Source organism: Rissa tridactyla, chromosome 2, assembly GCF_028500815.1.
Source record: "Rissa tridactyla isolate bRisTri1 chromosome 2, bRisTri1.patW.cur.20221130, whole genome shotgun sequence".
NCBI classification, from domain to species: Eukaryota; Metazoa; Chordata; class Aves; order Charadriiformes; family Laridae; genus Rissa; species Rissa tridactyla.
Window position 1 is genome coordinate 150,126,417 of NC_071467.1, and position 22,434 is coordinate 150,148,850.

Consider the following 22,434-nt stretch of genomic DNA (forward strand, 5'->3'; position numbering starts at 1 on the left):
CTTTTCTTCTGTATTGTGACTATTTGACTTGTGACCTCAGGGATACTTTTCTTGTTGCTTTGAGATCTAGCCATGACTAAACCCAGAAGTTTAGATATATATTCAGACTTTTTTGTCTGCAAAATAGACTGAAAATCTTGAATATCAGTCTCTCTCATGAGATGTCCTGATTTCATGCATTACAGCAGGGCCAGAAATAACACGAGAACAGCTTTTCTCACAGTGTTTCGGTAGTTCTTTTCTGGCCATTGCCAAAAGCAGGATGTGAAGACATGCATGAACATTAAAGCAAACTCTTATTAGAATAGTTCAAGTTCCTTTTGCGTTGTGGTAAAAATTTGTGTCAATTTTTATTTTATTCAGACTATTTCAACCCTTTCAGTACTTCAAAAATCCATCAGTGTTTTTTCTTAATAAATCATTCTGCTAGTTTAAATGTGATTTGTGGGTTTTCTTTTTTTTTTTTTTAACACAGGCCAAGAATATGACAAAGTGCTCAGACCCAAATTCCACATTTGATTGTACGCATGAATGTTGGCTATCCCGCTGGCTATCCCATTGGCTTTGCAAGCATTCCTCACTTGTGTAATATTAAGCATTCAGTAAGTGTTTGCTGGACTGGGACAGAAGCTGCCCGCAGATGCCCAGGGCAGGAATTGCAGCTGCCATCAGAGGGGACGTGCCCCAGGGCATCAGTTTCAGGTTTGCATAATTAAATTGTTTCCTTCAAGGCTGTCAACAAATTCAGATGCCCGTCACCTCACAGTGTTTCCACAAAGTAGCAAAACGGTATAAAGTTACCTGCTTCAGCTGCCAGTGTAAATACTGGGAATAAGCGCAAGCCTGGAGCAGGGTCGCAGCCTGCTCCCGTGTGTCCCTCCGGCGCAGGATGTGCCCGGGGCAGGCAGCCCTGGCAGGGCCGGGGCCAACCGTGGTGCCATGCTGGCCCCGTCCTGGCAGTGCCCATGGTGGCACTTACGACACTCTGGTGAAGTGCTCCTGCCTCTTTTCAAGGCAATAATCAGGCAGTGCTCTGCCCAGGCAGCAGTGGCTGGGCCCCTCCTGGAGAGAGTCTCTCCACCTGCACCGGAGTCGTGGTGGATCAGCCAGGGTTCTGGTCCTCTCTGCAGAGCGAGCCTTTCCAGATCTCTGAACGTGGGTACTTCCCAGGGCACAGTGGAGGCCAGCAAAGCCGTATTGGACTTTACCTTCTCCATCAGGTTGAAGCAAGGCAACCTGATTTAATAGACTGGGGCAACACTTGCTTGCCTATGTTTCCTCTTCCCCAGTTCAGCAAGGAAAGAAATGTGGGACATGGTGAGCAGCTTACCCACACAGCATCCGCAGGGCTACCTTGCTGCCACTGGCAGGATTTTCCTGATGAGGAGCCAGGCACTTTACCCATAAACTAGGTTCTCCAACCAGAGGGAAAGAGAACGGCACTTTGGACTGCCCAGGACAGCAGTGAAAGCTCAGATCTTCTCAACTGATCTGTTCACTAGCTGTTAACTCCAGATCACCACATATAACCAGGTGGTTGGCTCAAGCACTTGGTCTTCTTTGGAAAGTTGTCACCCTGTCAGGTGCTGGGTGGAGTGGGTCAAGCCATGGTTACACATAGAGAGGAGACCTCTACTTTTGTGCTGAGACTCTCCCCGAGGACAACTGAGGTATCAGTGTCTTACTCCAGATGGGTGAATCAGAGCATGAAAATAGCTGCCTCACAAGCCATGAACTGCCAGACAGTTCAGGGTTCGTGGATCCAGCCATGGGATTATGAATCCCAGGATCTCAGATCGAGAGGGGACTTCAGGAACAGCCAAATCCTAGTAGAGGGTTTTGCTGTTTGCCTTTCTGCAGACAATAACAGGGCTAAAACCACCTGGCTACAAACTATTGGACCTGACAATCAGCCTCCTCCTTAACATTTCTTGACTGTCCTTCAGGGGCCTATAATATTTGCCTCCGTGGGTTGGCATGTAGATATCTGGGGAGGAACAGGTGGCCTTTTGCAGTGCACAAGTGACACGCTGCTGGTTTCATTTAAGTAGCCCTTGAGGAAGATACCCTCAATAGCTGCTGGGCCTTCTGTAGTTCAGTGAACTCAACCGTGAGACCTTTTTCAAGGTTGTCACAGCCACTGTCCCATAAAAGGCTGTGACTGAGGTGCCTGTGTGTGCCTGGAGCGCTCTCTCCAAAAAAAAGGCCCTTCGATTCGTGCCTGTGTTTATGTGAGAGACTCTCCACGGATTGAGCTATAAGGTCCTAGTCAAGGTAATTCTGTCTGGCAGCCGCACTAGATAGTTTGCGATGAACGTTTACAAACCAGCCAAGGAATATGATTTCTTGCACAAAAGATCCAGCTTTTAAGGTTCTTACCGATGGAGCTGCTTCAAGCAGTCCTCAAGCCTCGGTCCTCCCTTGGACGGACTCCGCAGCCCTGGACCAGGTGGCTGATAATACAGAAATGCTGAAAATGCCTGGAAAGGACACAGTCGTGTCAATCGTCTCCAATGAAGGTAGCAGTCACAAACACATGGGTTTGCCAAAAGTCTCTGGCTAGTTCCAAGAAGCCTTCGTTTGTTTGCATTGCTAATCTACCAGAGACTGAGACTGCTCCGAGAGATATCAAGCCTTTTGTAAGCTTTCTTTCACCCTGCTTCTGTTGGGATCTGCAGGACAGCAGCCATCTGAGAAGGTTTTGGGAGACTGCACTGTTATCAGACGGAGACAGAAGGAAATCGTCTGAGCTGGAGGCAAGGCAGCCCATGGAGCTTAATGCACGTTTTCATTTTGCAAGTCCTCTTGCTTCCCCCGTGGCTCAGCCACTCGTCAGGACAGCCTGTCTGCACAGGCGGGAGGGATGCCCTCCTGAGGTTGCCTGCCCATGAACGCCAGTGAATGCCATGACACCAGGAGGGCATTTGAGTCACAGACCCTGTTGGGATCCTCCACTGCAAGAAAAGTTTCTGTAAGGTTTTTTGGAGCTCCCTTTTCACAGCAGAGTGAGGAGGGTAATCTGTATCACCATATACTTGCAAGCCTTTATGGAAAGGGGAGGAGCACGAGGGTAGTATATAGTGTATAGGGCACATACCCTTTTCCTGAGTGGAAGCAGCACTGTTTCATATGCCTTATTGGCTGGAATGATTCCCCAAAAGAGGGGTTGCCTTTGGATCCTGACAGTCTGGGTCGCCATCCACCATGCAGCATCCCGAAATCTGCATTTATCAAGCTAAGAGACTAAATCATCTTTCTTTGCTTCTTAACAAAGTCCTGCCTTAATAAATCTTTCTTTCCTCTGTGCTTCCTTCCACGCAGTGATGCGACTGAGCAGCAGCCCTCCCTGCAGCTGAGGACGCGGCTGCGCTCGTGTGGGCCCTGCAGCAAAGAGCACGGTGACAGACGGGGTGCGTGGGTGCGGTTGTGCTGCCCCGGTGCTGCCAGGGCCGGAGCGCATCGTGTGCCTGCACACCAGCAGGAGACGCAGGAATCACTGGGAGTAACTCCTGTATCCCTCCCTTTAGAATTTCCTTGGGCAGAAGCGATATTCTACAATTCGTCTTTTGATTTTCGCGCTGCCACCTATCGCTCAGAGCTTCCCAAGGGAACTAAGTGTTCCTGGTGATGGCAGGCTGGGTTTGCAGCATGTCCACAGCTGTCTCATTCAGCTGTTTTGCCATCACTTTGTTTGCAGTTATTTAAGACACGTTTGCCCAAATCACACTTGGTACTGACCAACACAAAATATTACCTGGTGAGATTTCACCTATTTTTCCACAAACCTTATTGGTTAAAACCTTGAAGGAGTACCTGCAGATTGTAACTGAATTCCCTCCACATTCTTACTGCTTTGTAAAACTGCTACTAGTTGATTATAGAAGCACAACTTGTTACTTCGTTGGCCCGTTTCATTTTAGAAAAGTAAATCTGGTGGACTTGTGACAATTACTAACTTTCTCATTGGATTAAATTCTTAGACAGTTTTATTGTTTCATTCTGCGGGATTTTCCAGGGTTTTCTTTGGCTGGGTCAGCCTTTCTAAACTGCCACTTAAGATTTCTATGAAAATATCTGCCTCTGGGCATCCAGTGCACACCCTGAGCCCTGAGCCCAGGCTGCTTATCAAGCCCCTGCCCAGCACTGCAGGATGCGTACGCACCTCCAGCGGAGCTTGTGGCGCTGGGAAACCCCATGGAGAAGCTCTGTGCTCAATCTCAGGCCTCTCAGGGACATAGACACTTACTTTAGGTTGCAAAGAGATGCTTCACAGCCCTAAAGCCGCTTCTGGAGTTGAGCATTTTGGACAGCACTTTCAGGGTCCCCAGCATCACAGCTGCGTTTTGTCCTAGTTGTAATGGTTGTCCATGCTACAGAACAGCTGTTACCGGGCCATGAGGGTCCTCTCTCTCGTTGTCTTTCTCTAATGGAGACTCTCTGAGACTTGCAGAGTGTCTGAGGGTGCTGGGGAGCACTTGAGCCTGAATTTCCCATCTCCCAGAGCAAGGATGCACATGGTAGAGTACAGAGTATTATCCTCTTAAAGCTGAAATATTTCCGTTCTTTAGGTTGGTGGGTGTGGATGTGGCAGTCATGTAGGAGAGGAGACACATGATTCAAATTCAGTTCTAGCAAAAGTTAAAGTGGTTTCTTTTACACATTCCTACAAAGTTCAGAACAGATTAAGTGGTAATTAGATATCAGTAATTGCCAGTGGAACTGAAATCATAACAAAGATCTCAGTAACTGTGTTGATTTAGAAGTGTCGACAATAATGAGTCTACACTCGTACTTGCAGAGCCCTAAGACTGATGAAAACAAGTATGTCCACGCAATGTCTTAAAGATATGCAAAAATCTGAAAAGCAACGTGGAGGGACTGAAAAGAGTTCTGTTTTGGTTTTGTTTTTGTTTTTTTTTAATGTCGAGTTTGGAAAGAATTAGGCCTCAGTTTCTTCAGAGAAATCACTCCTCTTTGTTTTGTACCTCTTCACGCCACATCAGATCCAGTGTTTGGCAGTCACCTATATTCCTTAGCTGCTGCGCTGAAAAACATTCACCTAGTCATTACATTCTGGGAAGCATACCAAGGCTGGCCCGCAGATGTCCGCTTTTCCAAATATTTTTCCTTTTACATGACACCCCACCACAGACAGTTGCAGAACGTGTTGGAAGGAGGCATCAATCTGACCATAACCTCTGCTTCTGAACATACTTTGCCCCTCATCTGCAAGTGCATATGGCATATTTCTCTCCAAGAGTTGCTCCAGCTCCACTTTGAATATTTTCCTGCCTAACCTCATGCAGGGGTAAGGATGAGGTAGTCTGCTTTCCAAATGGTGTAATTAAAAAAGAAAGTCAGCTGTAAGTGGGTTCAATGAAGATCTGCACAGCAAGACTGGCAGCCATGGGGACAGGAATTTTCCATATACTGGGCAAACACAGCACAAAAAGTGGCAATCCTAGATCCTCTGCACTATTGCACCCCTTGTGACCAAGCACAGTTATCAAGGACGGTGTGACTTTGGTTATCAAGACTGAAGCAACACCGATCTCTTATCTCAGAACATTAGGAGCTGTTTTTCCTTTGGGCTGGTTGCCCCCTGGAAAGTGGTCAGAAAAGACCCAGCAGTTTAATACATGTTATCGTCCTCCAGCGGGTCTCAGCTTGGCCCTAATCAACCCCGGTCCCATAACCAAGGTTTACTAAACTGCTGACCATCTACCACCAGCCTCCTTCTCCTCTTCTGTTTCCCCACTTTTTGAGTGTCTGTTTGTCCCAGTATGGGTTCCCCCACCCTTCCGTCATTGGAAGGTTTAATGCTGAGTGAAAAACCACGAACAGCCTTTGAACGTGTTCTGCCAAGTCTCTTTACAGTACAATACTGGCAGGAGTAAAACAGTGGGGCCAGGCAAATATGCAAGCTTCATCACATTAAAGGAAGCAGAGCAGCACAGTTATTGCATCATTCTATGGCTTCCCAGACGTTGTTGTTATTTTTTCATTAGAGCAACAGAACTGCACTTGGTGCTTTTTGCTGAAGAGCCAAGAAGGCCCCAAAAGGCTGTCGATTGGAGAAGAGAATCCAGCAACTGGAAAGATGAGTGGTTTACTGCACTAATTTTATAGCGCAGCCTTTACCAGTCTGTGGTAGAGGGAACCAGCAACATGATCTGTGTTCACATTTTTTTAAAAGACACGTAGCCAAATGCTTAAAACTATTTGCTTGTTCAAGACAAGTTATTTGGAAATTTAACTACTACCGAATCAACCAACATTTTTCAACACTAAATCATTTCAATTCCATATCATATGTTCTTAATTTTATCAGCATCTGTAACTTTTTAATTACCATTTTTATTAAAGCCTTTTTTTTCTTCCCAGAAGCAGTACACAAATCCCTAGTTATTTAATCTGGGTATTAGAAGGCGCAGTTCAAGGCTCGGCCATTGGAGCAAAATTCTGCTGGCAGAAGCACCCACTGAATCGCAGGTGCTCTGCTCTGTGTTGCTCTCCTGCATTCACCAAGCCCCTTGGAGAAGTGGGCTGTGTTGCGGCATGGAGGGACAAAACCTTACCATCGAGATTGTAATGAACAATCCCCTCCCCCTGCCCCCAGTTTCTAGGCAAATTCTCACCTAATGAAGAGTGGAGAAGCTTTAAAGGCACTCCAGGATCCTGACGCAATGCGGAGTTGACTGAAAACTGCTGGTTTATGACCTATTGTTTCATGGTTCAACATTATTATAAAGTCATTCTTCTGGCCTTTCTCCAATACACACTCAAAATGACAACAAGCAAAGATTTTGACTGGCCAACTACTTATCTTGTCACCACGTCAGGGTTCCCAAATAACGGAAGAAAACACATGAAATTAGTGAAGATGGTTTTGTGCCACTGGAGAACTGAAAAAGTGATAGGATTAGGCCATCCCATATAATTTGGTAGCTAAAGTCAAAGCTTCCTTACGTGGGTTTATGAACCTTTCAGAAAAAAAACATTTGTGTTCAAAGTACAATTGGTTACAGTCCTTGTAGAAGAAAGATCAAGCAGCTGAAGGGTACCGTGCTCCACGTAGACAAGGATAAAACACATAACTTGCCAATGACAACAAGAGAGAGGAACTTGCCAACTGAATGGTGTCTGGCAGATAGCACAGAAACAAGTCAAGAGGATAAACACAAGCCATGGTGATGCTGTCCATGGAAATCCTTCCCAGCAAGTCATATTACTGAACTGATAACTAGGCAGTAGGATGAAAAGCGCACGTTACAATGTAAAATCGCACTCAAGGAAAAGATTCATGAAAATGGATGACTTCTGTCTGGTTTGAATAGCCAAAGCAGCAAAATATTGAGCGTTGAGGAATATCTCTGTTTAAGCAGGGGAGAGAACAATAATTGCTAAAATTAATTTCTTCAGAAAGGGGCAACGTGACTTCCCGCTGCAATGGCTACGGCTGCAGACAGGCCGGTCCTGGCATGTGCCAGGTCACCGAACAGCAGAAGATTAGGTTGTCTGAATTGAGAAGCGGCCAAGTGCAGCACTGCTTCCTTCTGTTGTTCTGGATCCTGAGCAATGTGTGGCAAAGCTTAAGCAGCTGAAGAAGAGACAAACCGCAATTTACAGTGGGCGAGCAGTTACCTTCTGGCTCTGGAAATAAGCTCCGCAAACAGCCCGCATGGAAACTTGACTACCAGTGCTGAAGAAACATGTTACATGTTTCCATTGCTGTCATCCTGCTGTCATGGGTAAAAAAAAGATTATTTTGGTGGAAATGTGCAAGGAACAGCCATTTAATTTATTATGAAATGAAATTCTTAAACTAACATATTATCTACTTCAGCCTCGTGGGGCGATTCACATCTGACCCCCGACGTCAGCAGCTCATTCGACTCATTTCAGGAGAGATGGAATGAAAGAGGTACCGTGCTTTCCACAAAGCGATCGGTTAGCCTAAAGCAAATTAGTGAGTCAATTCTCAAGACAGCCATGTGAATCTCAAGCTCATTTACTCGCCAAAGAAAAGTTTCAGTGATGGAGCAGAATAACAAAGCCCCTAATATATTGCAGATCCATTGCACCCAGGCCGTGAAGTTTATATTTCCCTAACAACTTGGAGACAATATTGTGTGTCAGAACACATGCACTTGTCATTAGCATGAGCATTAAGAGGAAATGAACATAAATCCCAGATTCAAATGTGTAGTTTGAACATCCTGGGACAATTAAATTATTGATAATGGTTATCTGTCACCAAGCAATAAATCATAAAGTCACGGAGTGGTAGAAGAAAAGCTATCTTGCTGCCGACAGACGCGTAGACTGAAAGATGTGGTGGGCCTTTAAGCTTCCAGAAATAATTGCAAAAAGGTGAAAGATTTCTTCTCTTGCCTTTTTTCTCATCAACTACGGCATTTCCATACTCAAACCAACACTTTCTCATGACAACTGTTCTTACTTGGCCTCTGTTTTCTGACATTTTAATGAAAATGAGAAACGAAGCTGAAAAGGAGCAGCCAGTGAATAGCGGGCCTGGCCTTGTGGCTGTAAGTTGGAGCGCGACGCTCCATGTAGAGCCGGAAGCTGGGTCCCAAAATTGTCAAAAGTGACGGATACTCTCTGCTGACGGTAATATTGCTGTAAATAAACTGAAACTATTACAAGACTGTGAAAATACAGGAATTGCATAGAGAAAAGAAAGAGGCAGCACACTGAGCAGGCAATGGCAAATGAACAGAACAGAGGCTGGTCCTCCTTTTTATGTCACTTCATTTTTGCAATTAAAATACGACTCTACATTGAATTTGCACATGAAATTGCTCTGCACTGAATGTAACGTTGAGCTGCAGTGCTCAGTGTAACCGTATTTCCTAAGAGGCTACAGGTTTACGTGGACAAGTAGCAGCTGGTGGAAAGAGAACGCAGTGAAGGCATTTCCCGTCCACCACAGGAGCCGGGGAGCAGGAACTGGCTGGTGCCCGGTTATATGTGGTGGGAACGCTGGGACCAGGGCGGCTGCGGCTGCTCCAGTCGGTGCCAGGGCTTGAATAGGCTGACGGGGGCTGCCAGGAGGGGTGTGTGAGCAGCAAGTGGGACCCAGCTTTGTGAGGATCCCTTTTCAGAGGGCTGCGGCGCTGTGAAACTCAACACAGCCCTGCGGAGAAAGTGGAAGCTTTTCAAATGTACACGCTGTACTGCGCTGCTCAGAAAGGCTAGGGATCACATTCATTTATTCTCTTTCCAACAACTAAATCTCTTTGTATCAATTACATGGCATCCACCAGTTTTGGCCAAGAGAGATGTATTTTTTTAATACTGATCCTTTGCCCGTGTGGTGATCTGTATCGATGTCAGCATTTCTTCTCCTTGTACAGAACTTAAAAACTGCAGGCATAGGAGAGGAAAAGAAAACAGGACAAATAAGTCAGCTTAAGTCTGGGATTAACTGTCTGAGGACTTAAAATAGAGACTTCTGATCAACAACTCAGAGGCATGAGGGCTACCAGCATGAGTGAGAGTGGCAAGCTGAGGCCATTTCATTGTCAGCAACATGACATTTATTGCCCTGACGCCTGCGTCATAAAATTAAGTTTACATTAGAACTTGTTCCATTTGAAATCCACACTAAATGGTCAAGAGTGCCTGGAGAGGTCATGTTGAGGACAACAGTTATTGTCAGTGAGTTTTTTTTCCCGTCAACAGTTAGAAAAATAAGCCACCATTTTACATATTTTTCATAAGCAAGACTGTGATGAACTATTTGGATCTACAGCTCTTCTCCCAGAAAAGACAAAAATAAAACCAACCCTCTCCTCTTCCAAATGAATTTGGCAATTAGCATTTATTTTAGAAGTATTTTTGGGTATAGTGATGAAGCATATGATACTACTACAGCTGTGACATCAGTATAATAATAGGGATATATTTATTCAAAATAACACACCAGCCCTATGGGATAGAGCTGGAAAATACCTAAAATAGTATTTGCTTGGTCACTGGTTGCTGATGGAACTTGTGACAAACCCATGACTATGCTGGTGTTTGCCTTGATCAAAAAATATTACTTGGGTTAATATTTTGATCTCCACACTGTCAGCACCTGTCCGTACTTTGTTTCCTTTACAATACTCTCTACACCTGCCCTACGGGCCCAGTGCAATCCTCCGTTTTCAGAATTGCATCATTCTAAACCGAAATATTAACTGAGCCTTCACGTCTGCTTCAGAGAAAACATAAAAAGAAGTTGGATTTGCATTATGTCTTCCTTAGCAGCTTCTGCTATCAATAAAATTAGTTGCCTTGAGTAGCCATGCTAGTTAGAAGAAAAATAATGAAATTACAAACTACTTCCAAAACAAGAAAATTAAGGTCACTAAAAAAATCACTCAGAAGTGAGTACTTGACAAACACAAGTTATTTAAACATTTGGGTTTTTTCAGGTTTGTCAGCAGTCTGTGCTTGTAATTAAGACGTTACTGATCTCAGGGAAATACTTTAATATTGTTGAACACGGTACATACAGTGGGTCTGTAATCTACAATATCAAACATTGTTTATGTGGTTATTGAAAGCAACTCTTATTCTGAATATAATTTTATGAAGAAAAATAAAGTCACTACGTCAATACAATGTTGTCCTCAGTTTAAAAACAAAAAAAACCCCACAATAAGATAACGTATAAACGTAAATGTAATTCTCCACTTTCTATTTACAGCTGCTAAATTTAAATTTGAGCTAAACATGTTAATTAAAACACATTTCACCAGCTACTTATAAAATTAAGTACTATTTTGTCTGATGTTAGTAGAAACAGGAAATTTGGAGTGATGTCTACTGCTACAGCTGTTTGCAGTCCTTATATAACACCAGATGTGAGATTGATGTATCTGTATTTTGTCCTCTCCTGTGAATTGCAAGTGATCAAACAGGCAAAAACATAATGACAGGATGATTGGACAAGTTTAGCACGAAGGGAATTGTTCAAGACATTCATAAATCATTGCACAACCACACACGCAGTGAAGGAAGTTTTATTGTAATGTCACAGATACGCAAAACCATTTATATCTACAATGAATTTCAAATACAAGCGTATTAATTGTAGAAAAAGACTTTGACATATCTTAACTGATAGTCTTTTGAATGATGTAACACTAAAAGACACACAAAACTAGGTGTGAGTTTTATAAAAGCTAGACGTTGACAAACCAAAAATGTAAAAACAAACATAATTTTCCACAGATTTATTTTTGTTGTTAAATTATCCTCATGTAAATGAGCTCTGCTATGAAATACAGATGCTAGGAGTAATCACGTATTTAAACGTAGCTGTACTGCAAAACAAGTGTGGTGGTAAAAGCTGCTAAAGCATCAGCCATACTTTGCTTTTTCTGTTGCTAGAGCCAATCTGCGAATGTTTGCTATGCAACCAGCTGCTGCCTCCTGCAGAGTTTCATCTGTAGAGCCTACCATAGCCAGTAGGAGCTAGCAAAAATACAAGAGAGAAACAGTATAAGAAAAACAAATAAGTATGCTATTATTTAAATAATATTCAAATCATATCTAGAACAATTGCATGAATTTACTCAGACACATAATAAAATACTAACAATCACATTAACAACCCTGTATTATATATGTATGTATACCTATATATGTATACTTTTGTACATCTGTATGTATTAACATACACATAGAGCATGTCGCTTTATATTTTATCATATTTGTACCTCTAATTTGATATTTTTGTGTCTGATTTTCTGTTTAGCGTATCACGCCTGTCTATTGGTTGTGACATGGATTTTTTTTTTCTAAGTAGAAATTGCATATGCTATAATTGATATAATGGTTTCTTCCCCAGGTACACTAGTTTATTTGTACATGCTCAAGATTTTTAATAAACAAAGCCGTAGTTGGTTTTTTTTGGCCTTGATCCTGAAACTGGATCCATGTGCATGTCCCATTGACTGCAGCAGTTTTGGTTTCTTTGTTGTTACAGCAAACCACGCACATTAAACAGCCTGAGGGATACAGATCAAGGCATATAATTCTTAAACATTTGCATGTAAAAGTGAAAAACAAAAGCTCAAAAAAGGCGCCAAATTTCTGGCACTGATTCAGCTTTTCAGTCATGTGGAGTAGATCCTCTACTCTGGAAGTCATTCAATTCTTTCAATGGAAATTCCCTTGGAGTAAGGTATTGTTCAACACAAGTATGACATAAGACAGGCCTTCATGATAAAACATTTTTACATATCAGAAAACTATTAATAATGGTTTTGGATCTCACTTCCTCAGTGTGTTGCAAGTCAGTGATGCAACTGCAAATGCAATATATGCTGGAAAACAGAAGACTCTTGCTTAGCTTAAATCAGCTCCATGCAATCCCCAGATTTCTGAAAACCTGCCAAGCTTAATGTGCGTTCAGGTATTTTGAAGCTCAGACAGCTCTAATTAAAACCTGTATTTTCAGTCTGCAATACTTAGGATTCTGTGTTCACCCAAACAACGTTGAGTCAAACCACAGAGAAATCTGTTATCACTCAACTCCGGTGCATATTTTTCATACAGCTAAAATATTACACAAAATTATGAACTGCTAAATATAAAAGCATAAATTGAATGCAGACATCAAATTCGTATGCTACCTTTTTGTAACCTTCCAGCATTCATGAGGCATGGGCCACAGCTGCACACATATGGCATTTGCTTATAGAGATCAAAGCATTTTATACTTGAGGAAGTATTTGTGTTAGCCAAATGTACAAAACAAGCATCTTGCCAGTCACCTTTCACCCTTTGACCCCTACATGTAACTTGTAAAGGTGGCTGTGATGGGCCTGAATTATGTCAAAAAGAGTATTATGTAAATTAAGCATAAATGATAGGTTTTTTCTAGCAAGTCTTCCTATAATTTCCATTAATGTAATCACATGTCTCTGTACAAATAGCTAGATAAGAATTCTTAAAGTGTGAACTCTCCTAAAGGCATATGCCAGAGTTACAATTACATGACAAGAAATGATATGAGAAAGATTTGTATTTTTAAACTTTACTTGCATGGAAATGTTGGGCCAGGGGCAGCAACCAGAGAAGTCACTGGAAGTTTCACCACTGACTTCAACTGGCAGAAAGACCAAGGAGCCCATCTTTGCGTAGTGATAAAGCTGCTCTACAAAGCACAAAGACCAGAATGCAAGTCTTATCAGATGCTTAACTTCTTTTTTTTTTTTTTCTTCAGAAATATTGCTGGATGAAGATCTTTCCTCCTTGCTATTTTCCACCAGCTGACTTCTCATCAGCTTAAACTATAAAGTGTTTCTTTGGGTGCCTCTCAACTTTCTTGTATAACTTAAAGAGGAAAACTCGTATAGATCCTTCATATCCTTGACTCAAACCCCCAAATATGTATGCACATACCATTCATACAGTGGTTTTGGTAAAGCCGTAAGTTTGAAATTTGAGGGCAAGGAAACTATATGCCTTGTGATTATTCACTGCATCTTCACTGACCTAGTGGAAGGCTTCTTCAGCGCAGTGAATGGGGAACTCAAACTTTCATAATTTCATCATAAGATTTCTTATCAGCTTGTAAGAGCTTTTCATCACAAAAATAATATTTTGGGGACACATTATCTAGTAGAAATATAGCAAACAGCAAAAATAGATCTTTACCTTTATTATGACTACATGTTAGGTAGGACTCAATTCAAGATTATTTATTTATTTTATCCATCACTTCTTTCTAGGCTCAGAAAACTTAGGAAAATAGATATTTTTCTGTCACTTTCCACGCACAGCTCAATATTAAACAATAAAAATAGTAGGGGGGGGGGGAACTGTGCTCTTTATTGAAGGTGCATTTTGGAAAATCAGTGTTAGGTATCAAAGAACAGCGTACTACATAACACTGGTTAAAAGTACCCAAATAGATTTCTTAAGAATTAGTGGCATGAATGGAACCAATGCAAACAGCAATTTTTATAAAGGTATCAAATACTGTTTTTTTCCCTTCTGAGTTTGGGAGATCAAGGATCAGTTCCTCTCTAATTCATTGTTCTTCCAAGTCACTTGCCAGTGGTAACATCCATAAGACCTGCCACGTCATACAAAATCCTGTACTACACTGCGGCTCGGGGTTTTCATAATACGACTTCAAAGGAATATTCTTGGAAACACAGTCTAATACAGTAGCTGCCTCTGAGGACTGAGGATATACAGCAACATTTGTCAGTCAACCTACTCCTTTTGTGCTAACAAAAAGGCAGCTGAAGAGAAGATTATCGAAAATGCAAAATATTTCAATTTAAGTAGGTCCATATTTAGGAATCTAACTTTGAAGATTTTGATATAAATCCTGCCTTAAATGAAATAAAACTTTATTCTTTTTGTATGTACCAAGAAAGTTATAATTCTTTCGCTTCCTGACTGCCACTCCTTGACCCTTTCATGGGTTCAGTTCGATTTACCGGCAACTTGGGTTGTCCAATTCAGGTATGGAAATGTATTCATAGATTGTATACACAGACCATACCCACATATTAGATACATTTGACAAGTCCAAGAAATCTTTTTCTTATTCCAATGCACCAGTGCAATATAACGTCCTTTTTCTTGATGCAATGCCCTTGAACTTCATGTATCCCTTCCCTTTACTGTTCAGGTATTGTTTTCTGACACATGTAAATGTTAACAGATGTGAGAAGCAGTAAAAAAGCATGTGGTATAAATGCTTCTTTCTGGCACATAAGAGTCACTTTCCATAGACAGAGAAAGCATTTGCAGCACTATGTAGCCTTCATTTTCTGTTGGCAGGTATCTATATTCTACGGCGAGAGTCCAAAATTTTTTGCACAGTTAGCACGTCATACCAGCAAATAAGCACAAATACAAGCTGTTTGGAGAATGTACAGAGCATATGTAGCATTTCTGGGTTCCAAAAGCAAGAGCAATGCACAGCCGAACCATTTAAATATTCAGAACAATTAAGAAGATTTTGCTATTACTATCCCAGCTTTAAAATAGCACCGAATTGTGATACTATATTAGGATTGCACAATCATAGAATAATTCAGAATAGAAAGGATCTCAGGACGTCTTTAGTCCAATGTCATAGAATCATAGAGTTGGCTACAAGGTTAGACCACGTTCTCAGGGTTTTATCCAGCCTGATCTTGAAAATCTCCATTGATGGAGATGGCACAACCTCTTTGGGCACCCTATTGCAATGTTTGACTGGTCTCATAGACCCTACATTCAGTCAGTGGTTTCAGCTTATGTCTGTTGTCTCTCAGCCTCTTGCCATGCATCACTGCGAAAAGCCCAGCTCCATCTTTTGGATGACTGGCCTCCTTGTAGGTACCAGAAGGCTGCTATTAAGTCTGCTTGAAGCTCTCCCTTCTACAGGCTGGAAAAGCACAATTTCCTTAGTTTCTCCTCATAGGGAAATGCTCCAGCTCTTGACGGTACAGGTGGTCCTCTGCTGAACCCATTATAGTTTAGACACATCTTTCCCATACTGGAGGGCCAAAGCTGCGTGCAGTATTCTGTATCACTGCAAGTGCAAGTGCAAGTCCCTCTCAGGTGCAGGACTTTGCATTTCTCCTTGCTGAATTTCCTAACGTTCCTGTTGGCCGGCTCCAGCGCTGCCTAGGCATCTCTGAATGGCAGCCCTTCCCTTGACTCTATCAAAACCGTCTCCCTTGCCTCAACTGGTGATTTGGTGTACTTGCAAACTCTATGAGCAAGCAGTCCATTGCCTTCCCCAGGTCACTGACAAACATTAAATGGGACAGGTCCCAACAGAAAGAGCCATTCAGCGCTCCCCTTGCCATCATTAACTACTTATTATTATTAACTAACATTAGGCTTATTAACTACTACCCTCTGAACTGGATCATCTAATCATTTTTAATCCATTTGGTTGTTCACACATCTAGAATATTCTAACTTTGACAGAAGAATGTTGTGGGAAACAACGTTGAAAACCTTCTTAAAGTCAAGGTAAATGACATCCACTGCTCTCCTCTCATCTACAAACTTAGACACATAGAAGGCAATCAGGTTTACCTTTGTTAAATCTATGTTGACTGTTCCAAATCGTCTTTTTCTTCTCGTGCCCAGAAATGTGTTCCAAGAGGACTCCCTCCATGATTTCCCCAGAGACCAACATAAAGCTGACCAGTCTGTAATGCCGCAGACTGGGAGGAGGAATTGTTGCTCTGAAGACATGCTTTGCAGACTCTCATTGTTGGGTCTTATGCTTTCTGGCATACCAAAGGTGTAACAAAAATGGAAAATCTTTTTTTTTTTTCAGGGCAATAGTAAGAGGTAAGGGAGTAAGCCATAATATTTGCTTGGATATTCATGCATCGTGAATGATGCCACCTTCCACTGTCTGATAGCACAGCTTCCTTAAAATACTATCTCTACGGTCGCAAAATAACCAATTGAAAAATTATTTTCAAAAAGATAACATAAGCATCAACATAGGAAGTTGTAAAAGTGTAATTCCAAAATGGGTATGGATCCCTGGATGAGTAAGACAATAATAAAAAGGGGCTATTAATTCTCTTTTCTATGAAGATGTCTTTCTAGAATTTTTCACTTCTATGAAAGGAGTAGCTCAAGGGGATTTTAAAGCAGAAAAAGCGTAGACAAGTTTTGCAACAATAAATCCCGAATCTGACAAAATCTCAGATGTTCCATGTACGGGTACAATAATTTATAAATACTCAGTTTCCTTTGGTCACAGTCATTGCAACTTCCAGGCTCAGAGGTAGGAAGCAGGAAACATAGGAAGTGGAGATTTCAGAAAGAATACAGTTTTGCACATATTAATCTTTAAATAAGGGGTTAGTTATGTGATGTTTCTACAACAAGTTTTCCAAAACAGTGGAAAGTGTAGAAGAATACTGCTGGAAAGAGGTTCTCTTGCTCATATAAAACAGATAAAAGATCAGCCTATTCAGTACTCTGGAGTCCTGTGAACATGAATGCAAACAGTGAATAAAGAATAACTATAAAAAGAATATTTAATGCCCTTATTTTTTCTGGCTTCTTTAGTTTTTCTGCCCTGTAAAACAAATTTTATTTTGTTTTTTCTAATCAGAAGGAAATATGGACAAACTCCTTCAACAAGATTCCTATCTATGCTGGGAAGCTAGTCAGAGTTCACATAGAGCTTAACATTCCGGGAACTAAAGACATTTACTTCAATACAACTGCTGCTTCTATCTGCTGCGCTGGTGATGACATCTTGTAGATTGACACAGCATTTCCAGTTGGTGGTAGGACTTGCCTTTTTTTTTTAGATTTAGATTTAGTATCTCCCTTCTTTTACATGAAACATTTCCTAAAGGATGCTAAATTTCCAACACTATGATTTTCTAATTGCATAACACTTCTTTTCCAAAGAAGACATTTCTCACATGCTTTTTATAAATCTAACTTAAAAGAAAAAATACTTTAAATAAAAGCATATGGCAGAACCTTATCCAAGAAAGTATCAGTCTAGATCCAGCCAGCATTTTGCTAACTTTCAACACCATATTGCACACTGGAAAATATTAAAGCACCCAGTTTGAGTGTTATGTTACACATATTCCTATGAAAATACTTCTCATAAAATTAAATTATAAATAATAAAACATACTCCACAATCAAAGCATAATGAAGGTTAAGCTAAGTCTCTGTTTCTAAACTAAAATTGAGGCTGATTTCCTGATTTCCTCTTTCAGCTGAGAGAAAGGGTAAGACAACATGTACCATGCATGGCCTCCCAAGAAGAAGATGCTCGTAAGTTCTGCCGCGTTTTCTGTTAAGTTTTGCTCAGGTGGCACAAAGGGAATAGATTTCAGACATAAAGTCCTGTGTGCCAGGGAACACTCAGCTAGCAGACATACAAAATCCAGTACCAAGAAATTCCAGTAAAAGCAAAAGATGGGCTGGGCAGAAACCTACTGTGCTGATTCCCTCTTGTATAAGGTCTCTCCTCTCTGGGACTAAAGTCAGAGCAGCCCCTGGTGTAGCCTGATTCACTCACTTTGAATGTAAGGAGGTGGGAACTGAAGCTCTCTGGCTGGGATGGGACAAATCCTAGGAAGATTGCACCTGGCTTCTTTTCCCCTCCTCTCATTCCTGTCTTTCTTCTTCCCTCTCCCATAAACACATCTCCATTCTGGATAACAGACTCTGGGAATCGCTCAGGCATGGCTGGGGGGAAGGGGAGGTCCAGAGGATGCAGCTTGGGCGAAGGGACACCTAAACATGCTGGCAGTCAGCAGGCTGGGCGGGAGCTGTCTCTTCTTACTCATCTTTCTCTTCCCCCCTCAGAAAACCAGTAAATGAGTACAGGGGCAGGCAAATCTGGGCACTTTCTGCAAACAGGTGCAGGACATGTTAGGATGAGAACAAACTTGTCTGCAGTTTGTGGTGCACTTCCAGATATTAAACCATTTCACCTATCTCAGGACTTACGACAGGTGACTTGTCCTCTGCAAGTTGTTACTTTTTCCTGTGTGACTGTCTGTGACAATCCCCCAAAATGCTGGGAAACACGGGAGAGAGAAGAGTAGGGCTTGAGAGATTCAGTGAAGCATTCTGAATATCTGATTACTGGAACCCTATAATGAGATATTTACTATTTCTTCAGAATACACAGCTTCAGTGAACTTCAACTGATTTTACACCACAATAGATTTGAAGTTTAAAATCCTTCTGGGTACAGCTTCATTTTTTTGTTTTTCCTACCTGCTATCTGTCCCTTTTTGTCTATTTATTTTGTTTAGTCACCTCCTGTATTATGACTACACCAAAAGGTGTTTGGGACAAGGACTATTATTTCTCCAACACATCTGAATTGTGCCTACGACAATGGGGATAGCACTCTTGAAAAGAAATCCTCCTGAACAAACACTAGTAAAATACAAAATAAGAATATAGTTCTCATGCACTCCAGCAAGGCTAAATGTTGCTTTGCATCACTGGAGAAATTCATACAGCCTGAATGCCTGAAGGGAATGATAATACGGTACACACACATACTTGCAAGTTTTCATATATCTACAAAATACGAATAAACCCTACAAATAAACCCTACAGCTCGGTCTCCACTTCATCCGTATTTATTGTCTATTTCTTATATAATTATTTAGAGAAGGATGCCCCCCTTCTGTGCAAAGACATAATAAATTGGCAGAGAACTCTGAATATCAGTGACAAGGAGAAGTGCACAAAATGCTAAAATGTAAAAGTTTAAAAACTGTAAACTTACAGGACACTTTAAATAATACACTAATTTAAAGGTTTTCCCATCTTAGGTTGTTACAGGACTTCAGAGGGATATTTCCAACAACTTCAGATGTAAGTCTAACTAAATATAAACATACCATGCAATGGTAACGTAGCTAAATAAAACTAGTAATAAAAATTATTTCTAATCTTTGTTTAAAAGGTATGATTATATGTAACCAATTGGAGTCCTTAAGGGCAGATAGTTTGAATCTACATTCAGCTTTAAAAAGTTTGGTGCAATATTAAGAAAGAATTCAATCATCATGAACATTCCAATGTACAAAGAGTCTTACGGGATATGAAATTCATTCCACAAAAAGCAATAGGCAGATCTGATAATCCAGAAGTGATGAAGCCCAGGATCTTACAGCATATTTTCATTTGAAACACTTTCTCTATTTTATTTTTATTTCATTGTAGTTTTCAAGAGAAGATTAACATATAAAAGGCTTTTGGTGGGATAGAGAGAATAAAGAACTTTTTCTTAATCTCAATAGAGCGACATTTAAAAAAAAGCTTTTTTCAATTTACTGGAAATCCATTTTTTTAAGACTAAAACAGGAGCTTGCTTACCTACTGGATGTAGTGGACATTCAAAACAGTAAACTTATGTCATGGATGTTTCTTTCCTTTCATAATTTACCTCAGCAACAAGTTGTGGACTATCCCTCCCTAATGTTGCTGCCAGCCTGATCAATCTTTCTTCTTTGTATATTCTGCTCCTTTTCCATACTTGTCTGCTTTTTCACACTTTGCTTTCTTTTTCATTTTGCAGGAGCATGACTTTTACCTTGTCCTTCCTTCACAAGTATTACTGAGGAGGTAGTATAGGAAACTGAGAAAGAATTGCTAATTCAGTTTTCGTTTTCCAAATTTGTTAAACATTACTATCAATATGAATACTGCCATTTTGTCTGTCTATCTCCAGCAGTCACATAAAGATTATACGGAAGTTAAAAGGGGGCAGCTGCAAATAGGCTATCAGTAGCAAATCAGAGGCAAAAAAGGAGGTTTAAGCTCTCCATTAATTCTCACATGCTGAAGGATTCTACCTGACTTCTCAGCAATACCCTGAAAACATAGTGCAGGTTTTTTTCTCTAGTTTGCCCGATACTCCTGAAGTGCATAACTATTCTGTCTTTGAAGACAACATTGAACTGCAGCAAAGAGACACTACAGTTTCCAGACTAGTGACAAATTTTGCAATGTTTATCTCAAGCTGCATCTTATCCTGGGAACAGGGTACAAAATCTGACTGCACTAGTATTTTAAAAGTATGTTAGATCTACTGGTATGCGTGAACTGACTTCAAACTCTCTTCTGTATTCAATTCCAAGTACTGATTTTGATCTCTAAAGTTAATATAGCTTTAGGTCCAATGGTCTAAGTGGCTGTCTCTCTGCCTATATATGATTATTATAATCAAAACCAGTGGGGTGCTTTCGCTAGTAAACCTTACATATCAAAGTCTGGGGATAAAAGCAGGATGTTCTCACTGTAGAACCATACAATAACATTTATTTCAAATAATGAGCCGGGGTATTTTAAAGCTAGTTTGTTTTGGGTTTTTTTTGTGGCATGCAAGAAGACTGATCTATAATCTCATATTTTTAGATGTGTGGGTGGTAACAGTGCATACATTTACATAAACTGGAAGATGAGTGGTATTGTTCAATTTATAGTCTGGTTTTAGATTGGTAAATGTACTAGAAAATGCTCAGTTAGAACACAGCATAAATAAACGTATAGATGGTATGAACACAGCTCAGTATTTTTTATAAAAATATGAAACTGAATGTGATGAAGCAAGGAATGAGCTGGGGCTGCTCGTGCGCAAAGGTCCATGTATAGTCCACATAGTCATTCATAGATGTAGATATAAATGTATGATATCAGAAAAAAAATTAAAGCAACAATGAACATGGAGTGGAAGTTACTTTTCAAGATTGTCAAATTGCTTCTTTTTTGCTATTAGAGAAAAACATAAGGAATAAATTATTTTATACTGAGAAGTCAACTTCCTATAATCAACCCAAATTTCTGAGTCACTTGAGCACTGCTTTATGAACAAGGTGTGATATAGTTATCATAAATATATTTACTAGAGCTGGAAATTTATATGCTTTCCTAAAGTCTGTGCTGTGGAAAAACATTACTATGCACACTTATTGTGACAGCTAAATGCTTTGGGGATTTGGTGATTAAAATGTAAGGGGTTATCGCTCCGTTCAGCTTATATTCAACCACAGTATTTGTGATTTGCATATAGTTCTTTAGAGTGGAGTTAGACAGATATTTTTTTTTAAAAGAAGTAAAGCTTCTCCCCAGAACCACTCAAGGACTCTCTCTGGCCACAAACTGCTTGAGTGGCTGCTGGGTTTTGGAAGCTTTGTGAGATCAGAGGTTTTTAAAGACACTGTGCAGTCTGCAAGCAAGCAATAACACCTGCCTGCCTGACCTGTGTATGTCAGCCAGGAAATTCCAGAGGCCTTGATCTACTTCCTTCCATCTGTAAAGGCATGACTATGAAGTAGGGAATGAAAAATTCACTAATGTAAATTAAACCTAAAAATTTCCTCTGATTAGAGCAAAGGTCTGTTCCTTAACTTTTTCATTGAGTAATCGCTCAACTTGAATTCCAAGCTTCAAGTTTTGGGGATGTTTTCGGCTTATTCATTTGCTCGGGCTTTTTAGTTTTATAAAAAGAATGTTATAGTTATGCTTGGGCAAGTGGAGGCTGTAGCACACGTATAAAAGCTCTGCTAAAGCTGGTTAAACCATGTGTGGGAAGATGTGAAAATTAACGTCCTAAACCCATGCAACTCCATGCTTTAATATAGAAAGAAAAAAATTATGTGAGTCTTCTAGCTGAATGCTATCACTGCAAAAGGTAAAAGGAATCACGATTAAGACTCTAAACTCTGTACGGTGATTACTTCGTATCTCAGGTTAAGATGAAATGGTTGGAAAGGTTAGTTAACTAGCCACCCAAAATATTATGTCACGACACTAGCATTAGTGTTGTACAAGAACATTAATGACAGCATTTTGGACATTCTTGGGTGACTATACTTGTGGCACGCTGTCACCTAATTATAACGGTATGGGGAAACTGGTGTAAGACAGCACTACTCCTAC

The 22,434-nt window shown here is 40.8% G+C and overlaps 1 protein-coding gene across 2 annotated transcripts in view; it reads right to left on the reverse strand.

Moving 5' to 3' along the window:
- Positions 1-11,245: 11,245 nt before the first annotated feature.
- Positions 11,246-22,434, reverse strand: part of ODAD2 (outer dynein arm docking complex subunit 2) — an 87,255-nt gene continuing 76,066 nt past the window's right edge. For both annotated transcript variants that reach the window (XM_054193330.1, XM_054193329.1), the window contains exon 19: positions 11,246-11,487. In XM_054193330.1, the coding sequence (XP_054049305.1) occupies positions 11,374-11,487 (114 nt within the window). In that variant the 3' untranslated portion in view covers positions 11,246-11,373. The remainder of the gene's footprint in view (positions 11,488-22,434) is intronic.